General features: G+C 37.9%; 1 protein-coding gene across 8 annotated transcripts in view; it reads right to left on the bottom strand.

Annotated features, from left to right (window-relative positions):
* LOC138024267 (single-stranded DNA-binding protein 3-like) overlaps window positions 1-12,500 on the bottom strand; it is a 699,715-nt gene that overhangs the window by 290,381 nt on the left and 396,834 nt on the right. For 6 of the 8 annotated variants that reach the window (XM_068871421.1, XM_068871415.1, XM_068871419.1 and 3 more), the window contains 9 exons: window positions 10,983-11,035; window positions 10,556-10,617; window positions 8,087-8,120; window positions 6,267-6,309; window positions 6,065-6,135; window positions 5,845-5,911; window positions 3,780-3,811; window positions 3,288-3,371; window positions 1-480 (listed from right to left, as the gene is read on the bottom strand). The exon at window positions 1-480 is cut by the window's left edge and continues 191 nt beyond it. In XM_068871421.1, coding sequence (XP_068727522.1) covers window positions 364-480; window positions 3,288-3,371; window positions 3,780-3,811; window positions 5,845-5,911; window positions 6,065-6,135; window positions 6,267-6,309; window positions 8,087-8,120; window positions 10,556-10,617; window positions 10,983-11,035 — 563 coding nt within the window. In that variant the 3' untranslated portion in view covers window positions 1-363. The remainder of the gene's footprint in view (window positions 481-3,287; window positions 3,372-3,779; window positions 3,812-5,844; window positions 5,912-6,064; window positions 6,136-6,266; window positions 6,310-8,086; window positions 8,121-10,555; window positions 10,618-10,982; window positions 11,036-12,500) is intronic. The other 2 variants (XM_068871416.1, XM_068871420.1) reach the window with 2 other exon arrangements.

Raw genomic sequence — 12,500 nt, forward strand, 5'->3', positions numbered from 1 at the left:
TCGCTTATTGTACGCTACACCGAAGCAGCAAACTCATTCATTCCTGATAAGATATGAAAGCTTTCTTGTCCCAAAGAACTCGCCTATTATTCTACACAAACACCCAACAACTGTCCGTATATTATTAATTATAAGCCACAACGTAAGCGATGGACTATATAAACATATTTCCCTTTCTATATAATATAACCTTAATTTAGAGACATCTACTTTGGACTCGTCTTCCCTGGCACAAGAGAAGAAGGCGTTTAGCGATAGTGGGTTTGTTCTCCCAATGCAAACTCCGTAGATCAAGTACAGTTGTTTTCTACAAATCTTTGGGTAGTGGTTGGCAAATATACAAAGGCGAAAGTTCTCTAGCTGTTATTGCATGAAAAACTCTCCTTGATGGTCCGTCGTTTCATCGACATTTTCAAATCTTCTTGCTTCTTCTTGCATGCTTTCTTTGATCTTTAAGATCGCAACCGATTCACAGTGATCCTGAAAGGAAATTAAAGCTCTCGTTAAATAAAACGAACAAACAAAAACTAAAAAGGAGCTTTCGATTCCGAGATATTTCTACACTGCCCCATGCACTGCCCTCCCTACTTAACAAGTCTCTGCACTGGTCAAACATTAATTTTTTGGTTCGCTATACTCTCTCCTTCAAAGTCACTGTTTTAAGCTGTGTTCAAATTAAAGCCGAAACATGATTAGAGTAAACATGTTTCAAGGAAACATGCTTCGCCGAAACATGTTTTTTCTTGGGTCGTTCACACCAGATGTCCCTGTGAAACACGTTTCATGCATGGTTGTGTAACGTATGCTGTTTCATGACACTCGCACAACTTTTTTACATTTCAGCTGTAGATTGGAGCTGGAAACTTCTGTAACAGTTGCATTCAATCTTTCGTTTAGTGTTAAATTTCTAGACGTTCGGAGGAGGAGGGCTAGGCAGCGTTTAATGAGGAGACGGCATTTGCGCTTTCTTCGTTACAAGATGTTCCGTTTTCCACAAGCTCATCTGTAACAATCGTCGATAATTGCCGTTATATTTCTTCGTCGGCCCATATTGCAACGAGACATTTAGCCTCCTAAGAGTCCCAATTTTGGTTCTTTTGGGCACTAACCTCCTCTCGCATGAATCCGCCATTTTGAACGTGTTTGGTCGGATCATGATTGGAACTACCTCGTGAGGTTATTTCAATCATCAGAATAATCATGTTTCAACCATGATTCGCGCCTTGCACTGTCTGATGTGAACACTTTTCATAACGAAACATGTTTCATTCGTGATCAGACTAATCATGTTTCGGCCAAGTGTGAACACAGTATTAGAGGCTCCTAAAAGTTGTAATTTGATCTACGACCAAGCAAAGAAGAGGAACGAGCCTAATACCGGGTTGACGTCATAGACTGCTTTGCATTGTGATAGTTCTTTGAAAACAGCATGTTGTTTATCTGTCCAGAAGTGTGTGCCATTTCCTGTTCGTGGAATTAGCACAGAGAGGAAAATAAATTGAATATATTTTTTTGCGACCTGATAGTTTTCTTTTTCCTCGTGAGTAACTGCAGATTTGGATTTATTTGGTTAGTGCACATGACATCGACTGCAGACGAATAATGGAAGAACGTTGTCTTTTCCGATGAAAGACAGATGGAGAGGTAAAAGAAACCGTGTCAATATTTGGCTAAAGGATGTCGATAAGTTCAACATGCACCATCATCTGCAAGGATGCTGATCAAGTTGGATCCTATTAGAAGTAACATATCAATAACGAGTGGGAATGTTTCATCCGAGGTTCCAAACACTATCAAACAGATGAAAGCATGACGCCGAAGGCACAGTACTTACTGCTTCGAATTTCAAAACACGAAGCACAAGTTCTTTTTTTTTTTTTTGTTTTTTTTAAACCTTTATTGACAAAACACATATTACAGTTGCAAAATTTAAAACTAAAAGACAGTATATAACGATATTACAGATTGGATCGAAAATTACGTAAAGACGAAAAAAAATAAAAATAATACAGCAGTTGTAATAATTCGCACAGTAACATGAGACCTGTTAATTAACAGATTATTCCGGTAGGATGGGATACTAACTAATTGAAGAAGGGGGTTTTTCAAAATCGTATCTCCAACTGACTTTAGCCTTAAATTCATCCAAAGATAAATCTTTAGGAGCTAACTTATTTAAGCACAAGTTCTTGGTATAGCTCAATTCACGAACAGAGATGGCAGAGAAAAAGATATCGTATCTAAATCTCTAAAAGGTTTCATCTACTTTTCTATTGGGGCACGTATGAAAACACATCTACGTGATGTGGTTGATCCTGTGATTGGTCGACTTGGTTGGTGAATTATTAATGATTTTGAGAAAGCTTTTTAAATCCATCCCTGATCACTTGGACAATGGTAATAAACCGAAGGGCCATCTCACTAACTAATGAGGTCACTACAAACTTAGATTGAAAAAAGTGCGCGCAGAAAAAAACGTACGCCGGTATATTCAATTCTAGGAGGAACAGGCTCTATCGAAACAAGTTTTGGTTAAAACCTGGTTGTACATGTGTTCCAACTGCCATTTTTAATAAAACAGCGTCACAGTGCTCCGTGTCAGTTTTTTAGTGCTAATGTTCACATGGTTTAATGATTACCTCATGCAATTAAGGACGGTGCCTACTATTGTTATTGCCCATACGTTCTGCGCATCTCGAGATATTCGGGTTTCCTATCGATGATGCTTACCAATACAGTGATATTTTTGCGCGGTTTAAAACTATCCGGAGAAAGTAGATCTTAGTAAGTACTCTTTAATAGTATCCAAAAATAAAATTGGGGGTAGCCTTGCATTTTTGAGAGACATACATTAATTTGTAATTTAAAGCTTTTTACAAATATTATTCATCAATTATCTTTGAAAAATGCGTGGTTAGCCCCAATTTTCTTTTAATTTGGATTTCAATAAGACTTCTTAAGATCTACATTTGCTGCATAACCATAAACCGGGGCAAAAATACCTTTGAATTAGTAGGCAACCTCCTTAGAGCATATGGGTCACATTTGTGGCTCCCCGTCTTATTATTACGGGTCTGATTTAACGGATGAGGACAGTTGATGATGTTTAACATAACGATATTTCTTACTTTTTTTCGAATATGGGATGAGGACAATTCATGATCTCTAAGATAACGATCTTCCTTTTCATTAGATTTCTTCTAGATTACGGATCCCCGCTTCAAATATCTTAATTGATAATCGACCAGAATTTTAACCCTAAAATTAACAGAAAAGTTCGCACTTACATTATCTTGTGAGAATGGCAGTAAATTGCCAAACTGTCCATCACCCTCCCCAGGGGTACCAGGATTGTGATCATTCGGATTATCCTACAGACAACACAAGCACACGTACACGTCAGTTACATCAAACGTTACAGGTATCAAATTTCGTTCATTAACCCTTCCTCCTTAAAGACAGTCTTCTTTAAAATCAAATTAAATCGTTTCATTTAGTGATATAAAAATCCAACTTTCAACAACAAAATAAACATGAACACGAGCTCTACGTTATGGAGAGCTATGTACAAGAACAAAAGAGTGGTTGGGTATTCTGCAGTTCACCTGAAGATGAAGGCATCAACAACAAGAAAGAGGAGATCCATAAAAAGGTCTCAGTCAAGCAATGGAGCTGCCATTTTTAGAAACTCACGAGCAAATAACAGGAAATGAAGCTACATGCAATTTTTTGCACAAAACAGAAGCAGCAAATTGACAAGAAAGTTACTGTATAAATACCTTAGGAAGGCCATCCATATCAGGGTTTGAATCTGAAACAAAAATGTTACTTTACAATCATCAATGATTGATCATTACAGAAGTACCTCAAAATTCTCCGTCTTGTTTGAAAATAAAACAAGGATGAAAGTGCAGGTAGTTTCACAGTAACAATCAAAACAGATCAGGCAGGAAACGGTCAACAACATCAATTAGGTCCACTCAAAAAATGTCCCCATTTAAACCCTTTCCTGACCCAAGAGTGGCATTTCTAGATTTCACTCTGTCTAATGCCAGACAACTTTCCTCGTCAATGGGGCCCCCCTCGGGCAGGACGGGGTTAACACATTGATTATTTGAAAGTCCAGGGGTTTCAATAGAATTTTAAATAAGCAGCTGGTTTGAGTAGAGTAACAGATTCTATCAACCTCCACCACATTGAGTTTTTTGAATGTTTAAGGGGGGTGGCACTTAACTACAGAAAGACAATGGTTGCTAAGGAAGGTTTTTAGTCAAAGAGCCCTACAAAAAGCTTGCATGGATAGTTCTATGAAGAAAAGGAAGAGGCGTTTTTTCACCATATGGCAACCATCCCATCATTTTTCGTGAACTGTAGCATGGAATTTTTAATTGGACAAAAAAAAAAGGAACTGATATTTTGAAAAGTGTATCAAAGGAGGGCCTTATGACATAATTTTTTTGAGAAATAATTTGTAAAATCTATTTTGTGTCAGGATGTTCTCATACTGTTGCATTAAAAATTTGTGAAAAACAGTTAACTCGCTGAGTTTTTAGGCATTCTCTGCTTTTGTAACATGATTTACCAAATATGGTTGTGAGTCGAACTATACAAAAGTAACTTGTAATACTTCATCAAGATTAGCCTGCGTAGCAAGCGTTTCCGTGCTGTTTCGGAGCAAAGAAAGACCGAGGAACGAGATTCTCGGTTTTGGCCGCGCGAGAAATGAAACGTGAGGCAAAAAATTTTACTTCCTTTCTTCCCCACCCCCTCCCCGCTTACTCGCGCCATTTTTCGCGTGGCCTTTGCTCCGAAACAGCACGGAAACGCTTGCTACGCAGGCTACATCAAGATTCCTAGCCTGATCATAGTTAACCCTTTCAGCCCCGATAGTGCCAAATGGCACTTATAGATTTTACTCTGTCTCACGCCAGACGATTTTACTCGTCAATGGGGAACCCCTCGGGGCTTAAAGGGTTAAGCTAACAGCATTAAAAAACTATGTCCCCGTTTAACCCTTTCAGCCCCGATAGTGCCAAATGGCACTTATAGATTTTACTCTGTCTAACGCCAGACGATTTTACACGTCAATGGGGAACCCCTCGGGGCTTATTTAGGGTTAAGCTAACAGCATGAAAAAACTACGTCCCCGTTTAACCCTTTCAGCCCCGAGAGTGCCAAATGGCACTTATAGATTTTACTCTGTCTAACGCCAGACGATTTTACTCGTCAATGGGGAACCCCTCGGGGCTTAAAGGGTTAAGCCAGTAAGCTAGTGATTAATTCATTGGAACATTCTTTTACGGATGGTGCCTACTATTGTTATTGCACATACGTCCTGCACATCTCCAGATACTCGGATTTCCTATTGGTAGTGTTTACTAATGTAGTGATATTTTGGCACCACTTACAACTATGTGGAGAAAGCCAAACTTAGCAAGTGCTCTTGGTATCCATCAAGAAAATTGGGGGGTAACCATGCATTTTTCGGAGATAATTAAGCTTCAATTAAATGGAAAGGAACACAATACAGTGCTTTGTATTTTAAAGCTCTTAACAGATATTCTTGATCAATTATCTTTGAATTTAAATGCCTGGTTCCCCTCAATTTTCTTTTTAGATTTCTATAACACTTGAACTTAACACCTGCTTTTCCTGGCAGCATATTCATACAACCACGCAAAACTACCTTTGAATTAGTAACCACCAAACTTAATCTTTTCATTCCTAAGATTGACACTTAAAAGATTTTATTCTGTCTAATACCAGACAATTTTACTCCTCAATGGGGGCCAGTTCCAGTTAATAAATACATATTATTAATTTGTTATTTAAACTCTCTCTTACCATTCATGACTAGAGGAGCCTCCTGGGCTCCTAGAGGTAGCGGGGGTTCAGGACCACCTCCCATGTACTGCAACAGAAAACAAAAACTTGCATGACGGTATGGCAAACACACTGACAGGAAACAAAGGACTAAGGTTAGGTATTGGGGCCTTCCTTGGGAAAACAATAGAAAATAAAGTAATATTAATGTACATGTACGCAAAGAGAATAAAATTATTACCGCCGGAATGCTTCCTCCAGGGACAGACTTCATCATTGCATACATGGACTCACTTCCAGTACTTGCTGGGTCTGAAACAGGTGACAGCTGGTCATAATGTGATAGTCTGGAGCAAGATTTCACTCGTCAAGGAAGGGAGGGGGGGGGGGGGGGGGTGCATTCAGGACTCAATGGGTTAAACTTTGCAAATTTTTTTACAGACCTTGAGGGCTGGCCATTATTGGTGTCCCTGGTGGACCAGCGACCTGTCATAACAAAAAGCAAGATTGTCATTGGTATGAAATTATCAATGCTATTATTAGTACATCAATTATCATTGTTAATAGCATGAGACCTACATGATTGTATTGTTTCAAAGCGAATCAATTACCCCATACAAAATTGCATAATTTTTGAAAAGCTTCACAAACCAAAAGTCCAGGACTGTCGGTAACCTGTCAATTGACAGTTTACTGACAAGTAACATACGAGGCACCGATAGATAAATAGGACTGTACAACTAACTTAATAAAAACTTAATTATTTATGACAAACTCTAAAGGTAAGTTATCTCATAATTACATTAAAGGTATGAAGAAACGTGTCTATTTTTGTCCATGGAACCATACAATACAATACATAATTGACCACTCCCCATAGGGGCTTTCCAGAGCCAATGAAACACAATCAACAAAACGACAGAACACAATATCAACAACAACTGTTAAGAATCCCAACTGGCTGGAGGCAAACCAGTTGGCTATTTAAAGTGCGGCCAAGAAGCTGAACCAGGGACTACCAGGAACAAATTCAACCAGTGGTCAGAACAAGCCTTGAACGTGATAACATGACTCTGAGAATGTTCAGGAAAAAAACTGGAGTGCTCCCTTGCCGAGTCGAACCTACGACCTTCTGATGACTAGTTCAGAGGTTTTACCACTGAGCTATAGGATACTAAGGGAGGCAAGGCCATCAAACTAGGTTCATGTCGCAATTGTCCCACTTTACCGCTAGGATTGAGATTGCCTGAAGTGAATAGTGCTCACAATTCAAGTCAAGATGGTGAAATGTTTACCCTGGTAAATGATTGAATAGAATATATTTTTTTGTAATCGGAATGTCGTAGGTTCGAGCCCTGCTGAGGAGCACTGAGATTTTTTCTAAGCATCAAGATTCCTCATTGATTATTCTACAATTATTCTACGAGGACGCGTTGGATATGAAGCGATTGCTACTGTAACCAACGAGGATCAACAACTATTCCATGTATTGTCGACTAAAGCATCGATTTCTGCCTCAGCTAATTCCACTCCAAAATGGCTTTTGTCTGCCATTTTTTGCCACAGCTACAAAAATGTTTTCTGCTCGCTTTATTGCAGACACGTTCCTTGACCATAATTATTAGGTACAGCAGGTATAGCCTGAACTGATAGCCAGTGTCCGGCGAGCCGATGAAAATGCTGGAAATCTGATATCTATAATTCAGTTTTTAATATTTAAAAAAAATACATTTAACAAATGCAACGTAGATTTCATGTTGCCCTGCATCTGTTCAGTAATAGATCACAGATCTGGCACACAAGGCAATAGCTGAGTTGTCACTGATGCTCTTGCCAGATTTTGAAACCTTCTGTGATCTATCACTAAACAGACGAAAAGCAAAATGTTATCTCTTTGTTTTATTTAACAAAGAATTAAAACGTTCTTGATGCTGACGCCAGCTATGCGTCTGTCCTCTAATAATGTAGATCATTAGATCATAGGTGAGAACCAATCAAAATGCATGTACATGTATCATTGAGCTTAAATTATACATGTGTAATTCTTCATTCACTTGATGGGGCTAACATTTTATCATCACCTGCGCTATAATTACATCAAAGGTAGTTGGAAGAATATTTTAAAAGCCGAGAAATGGCCATTTATTTCAGTTATTTGAAATCATCCACAACATTTAAGTTGTTTGAATTTTCTTGTGATATCAGGACTTTTTTCCTTGTCAAGGTTAAAAGTCAGTGCTCAGAGTCACAGTTCACTCCTTACCGATGTTGTGGGATTGCAAGTTCTACTGCCTGTCCTGTGAAGGTAAAACAAATTTTAAAGTACAACTAAACTCAAAAAAACTCAAAATTAACATCAAAAGCAAACATGTTTCTTAATACCATACTTACCTCAAAATTTTGCTTTTTCTCTGCCTGGCAAAGATGTGCAATGTTATCAAAACCAGCAGTCATGGGTCAATTCTCAATATTACCTCACAAACTGCTTTGCGATGCAAAATTTCTTCGAAAACAGAATGCAAAGCAGTTTGGGATGTAAAATCGAGAATGGACCCCTGCCTCTCACATAACAGTCATGGGTCCAAATTACTGAATTCTGCCAAGTTTATGAGACTTGCAAGGCACAGAAAAAGCGAAATTCTGCGAAACATGGTGACATGTTTGCTTTGGATGGAATGGTTTACAAAAGGAAAAGAAACATTTTACATGCACTTTACGTTCAACAGTAAATACATTTCTTGCATTGCAAATTATAGTTGCATGATCCTTTTCAAACTGATTGGCTTTAAATTGTTTTCAGTTCTAAAATTCAATTGACTGAAACAAGGTTCAAAATATTCTCTAATTATGGTAACCAAGTATAATTTAGACTTAATAGCCACTAGTCAACTTCTTTGAGTCGAGTGATGAAGTTGTGCGAGTGTCACAACAGCAAGCAACAAGTTGACTTGTTTCCACTTGCAGGGATTTAAATCACTAGAGCATCAATTTTTGGCACGAAAAAATAATTTTTGTGTAGTCTGCACAACTGCTGCCAGGTTAAATGGCACTGAATGGGACAACTCCGACCAAAACACTAAAATTTTCCAGTGTTTTTATCACCAAACTTGAGATAAATCACGTGCATCCAGTGCGGGCCATGTTACGTATAATTATAATGTACACTGTATTGCGCAAGTATTGTTAGTATTCATTAAATAATCATATCACAAACTTGCAAGGCTGCTTAGCACATGATATGCCCAACTGGAAAGAAATCAACGCTGATAAGCGAGAGAAAAGCTGTTTTAGACAGGCTGGACACTACCAAAGACAGTACAGTCAAGAATGTAAAATGTGGAAGAATTGTTGGTTGTTTTCTTGAGATCTGTTTCATAAACACTACTGTATGTCAATAAACATTATTGTGTAGCAACAAAAATTCAAACATGGACTTCCAGTGCAACGCGCCTTACCCTGGCCACCCAACAAATTTTCACATTTGAAAATTACGTATAAATACGTCAACTCAAAAACCCATGCAATGGTGATCAACCTACAACAGTGCGAATTTTGCAAGGAAGCGTCACTGTCAATCAAATTTACACATCCTGATTGGCGGACAATTTGTAAAAAAAAACTTTGTCGGGTGGCCACGGTAAGGCCCGTCGGACTGTAACAAAAGAAAGTTTTAACAATGTTATTATTAGTCTGTTAATTTTACAAGCTTTCTTGACTGAAAATAGCGGTGAAATGGTGACTAAACCGGCAGAGAAACCAGAGAGTGGTATTTCTGAAAGTCAATCATCGCCTGTTTACAAGCTGGTAAAAAGACAAGTTACGTTTTTGTCTGCTTCCCCCAGGAACAAAGAAAAACAAACTAAAATGGCTACAATTTCCAGTTCTGTTGAAGGGATATCAGCTGTAAAGACAACTACAGAATGCCATACTGTATATCAACATAATTTATTACATTGAAATTAGTTTAAAATTTATTTTTTGGTCCTGTCATTTCATATTTCCCTGGGGTTCCAGTTTGCATTGACGGCACACAAGGTATGAGGTAACTAATGGACATGTTTGTTCATTTGATGAGATGAGAAGTGTTGGCATTTTGTCAATAACCAAATGGAAATTCAACACATTTTGTTTTCCTGCAACTCAAACATCAAGAGCAATAACTCGATAAAGATCTACATGTAGACTTTTTTGCCATACATTTCACATTTACATGTACCCCTGGCAACTCAAACCCTTGATAGCTCACACACTCAAATCTTGACTTTAATGATGGGAAACTTTCTTTCTTGAAAAGAAGATGGCAGGTGCAGATAATTTCGATGAAGGTGTGTTGACTTTGACACATAACTGGGCAGTGTTGGTGGAGGCCTTCTATTATGCGTTCCAATTCGATCAATTACGAAAAAGAAATTCTGACCAAGAAATCGTTCTTAGTCTCGGAATTGGCTGGTCCGTAGTTCATGACTTGCTTAGAATTTAAGCCACCTAAGTTATTGTTTTCCAGGACATTTCTGATTGGTCAGTGTTGGGGAAAAATGCAAAAGAAAGTCTCAACCATTCATAGTTATAGTGTCCGCACTGTAAAGTGGAAGGAAGAAAATTCTTTGTTGTAATTGCATGACATTTAAGTGTCTGCCAAACCACAGCAGTGCACCTGCATTATCAAGTCTCAAAAGCTTGGGTAAGCTGTGCACACGAATTTGACTACTTACTGTACTAACGCAAGACTTACATTGGCATGTTAACCCCAGGTGCTACTGAGCTGTTAGGAGGGGGCCGCATCCCACCATAGTTCTAAGGAAAGGAAACAACTGTATTAATATTATAATAAGACTACATTCTATATAGCGAGACTTTCGCTCAACAAAACAAACACTGTGCTTGGTTGATTTAAACCCCTTTGAAGTTCTGAATTTTTCAGGCTTCTCTACACAATCGCTAAAATTGTGTTCATAAGTGTGAGGATTATGGCTTTACTTGATTATAATTTTCATTGTGTAACCAGCTTCATGAAAACATCATGACAACCCTCAGCTTTAAGCCTATGAAAAGTTGTTTTACCTTTGTTGATATACAATGTACAATGTACTGTACTACTCTATTCATCTCAAGACCATCACCAAAAAGAGCCACTTTTGTCTTTTTAAATTATTTCTTACCGGCGGGACAGGAACTCGAGGATGATTCATTCTGCTCATTTGCATGGGTTGACCTTTTAAGAAAAACAAAGAACACACGGTTCAATCCAGTCCTTTGTTTTATTAATTCAAACTACAATTTGTAAAGGTTGTTTACATTTGACATGAAAAGACAAATCAGCCTTTTTCAACTCTGTATCTCTTCAGGCAAGCACAATGTAATTCAGACATGAATCACATGGTGGTGGTGGTGGACAAAACACTGGCCCCCTTAGTCCATGGAAAACCCCAGCGGACTACCCAAATAGACTACCCTAAAAATACTATTTCAAATGAGTACTGTTGGTCTATATGTAAACAGCATTGTAAATAGTTCTTACTTAAGCCTAAAGACCCATTTTAAACGGTGTTGATCAACAGTACGTGTATAACAAGTCTAAGCACCCATTTTAAAAAGGTTACTGTAGTTTGGATAATTGTTGTCATGCATATGGCCGATTCCTTCAGGTAAGTGAAGTGAAAACGGTGCAATTCCTGGATTTAGTTGCATGCGACCGTGTGGACGAAGATAAACAATGAAGGTATATGCGCAATTCAAGAATAAATTAATCAATTCGGTTCTTTCAACAGTACTCATTTCAAATGGTATTTTTAAGAGTTAGTCCATTTTAGGGTAGTCCATTTGGGTAGTCTGTCTGGGTAGTCTATGGACTGGGGTTCATGCAGTACTAGTGACTGTTTTGTCCAACACCCACAACCATCCACTTTTTGTCACAATTATTCTTAGACTATTTGATTTCCTGTTTTGGCTTTCTTGTTCACCGTATTAATTATTATCTTTTGCGTTTCCTTCAGGTTCACAAGTTCACAACTTGTAATGCAGTACATCACAGATAATGAGCTTTTGCACTATAACATCAATTGCCATAATACATGAACAATCATTGACTACAACATCAGCGGAAACAAACAAACAAAAGATCCTGATATGACAAGTTGGTATAAAGAGACAGCAAATTGCTTTATTCAGGTATAATCACATGATTTTGAGGAGCAACTTTTCTCAAAGACCAAATAAAGGGGGAGCGCAATTTGTACATGAAGTCTTTGCAAACATTTACAACTGCTTATTTAATCCAAATTACACAAGAAAAATCATTGTGATTACTTATTAATAATTATAATTATACATGAAAATTATAACTTATCATAATAATGCAGGTCTATCATGGGTTATGAATGAAGTACAATGTAACAGGGCTTGCATTTGATTGGTTATCTGTGAGTTTCTTTCAATTGATCACTGACCAATCAGAATACTTGGTTTGTTACCTCCCTCTGCAGTGCAAAACTGCTAACCAATTGGAATGGAGGAATTTTTCCATGTATATTGTTAATACACGAAATCACACATTGCTGCTTGTCAAGAAGCATGAAAATTTTCTTATTCTAGCTTCTTCTTTTTAAGAAGTTGCTCTGAGTCAATATCAGCACAGGAGTGACCTACATGTATTTGACCATTTTGTTCTTGTTGATTTG

The sequence above is a fragment of the Montipora capricornis genome, chromosome 11 (genome assembly GCF_036669925.1).
Source record: "Montipora capricornis isolate CH-2021 chromosome 11, ASM3666992v2, whole genome shotgun sequence".
Classification (NCBI taxonomy): Eukaryota; Metazoa; Cnidaria; class Anthozoa; order Scleractinia; family Acroporidae; genus Montipora; species Montipora capricornis.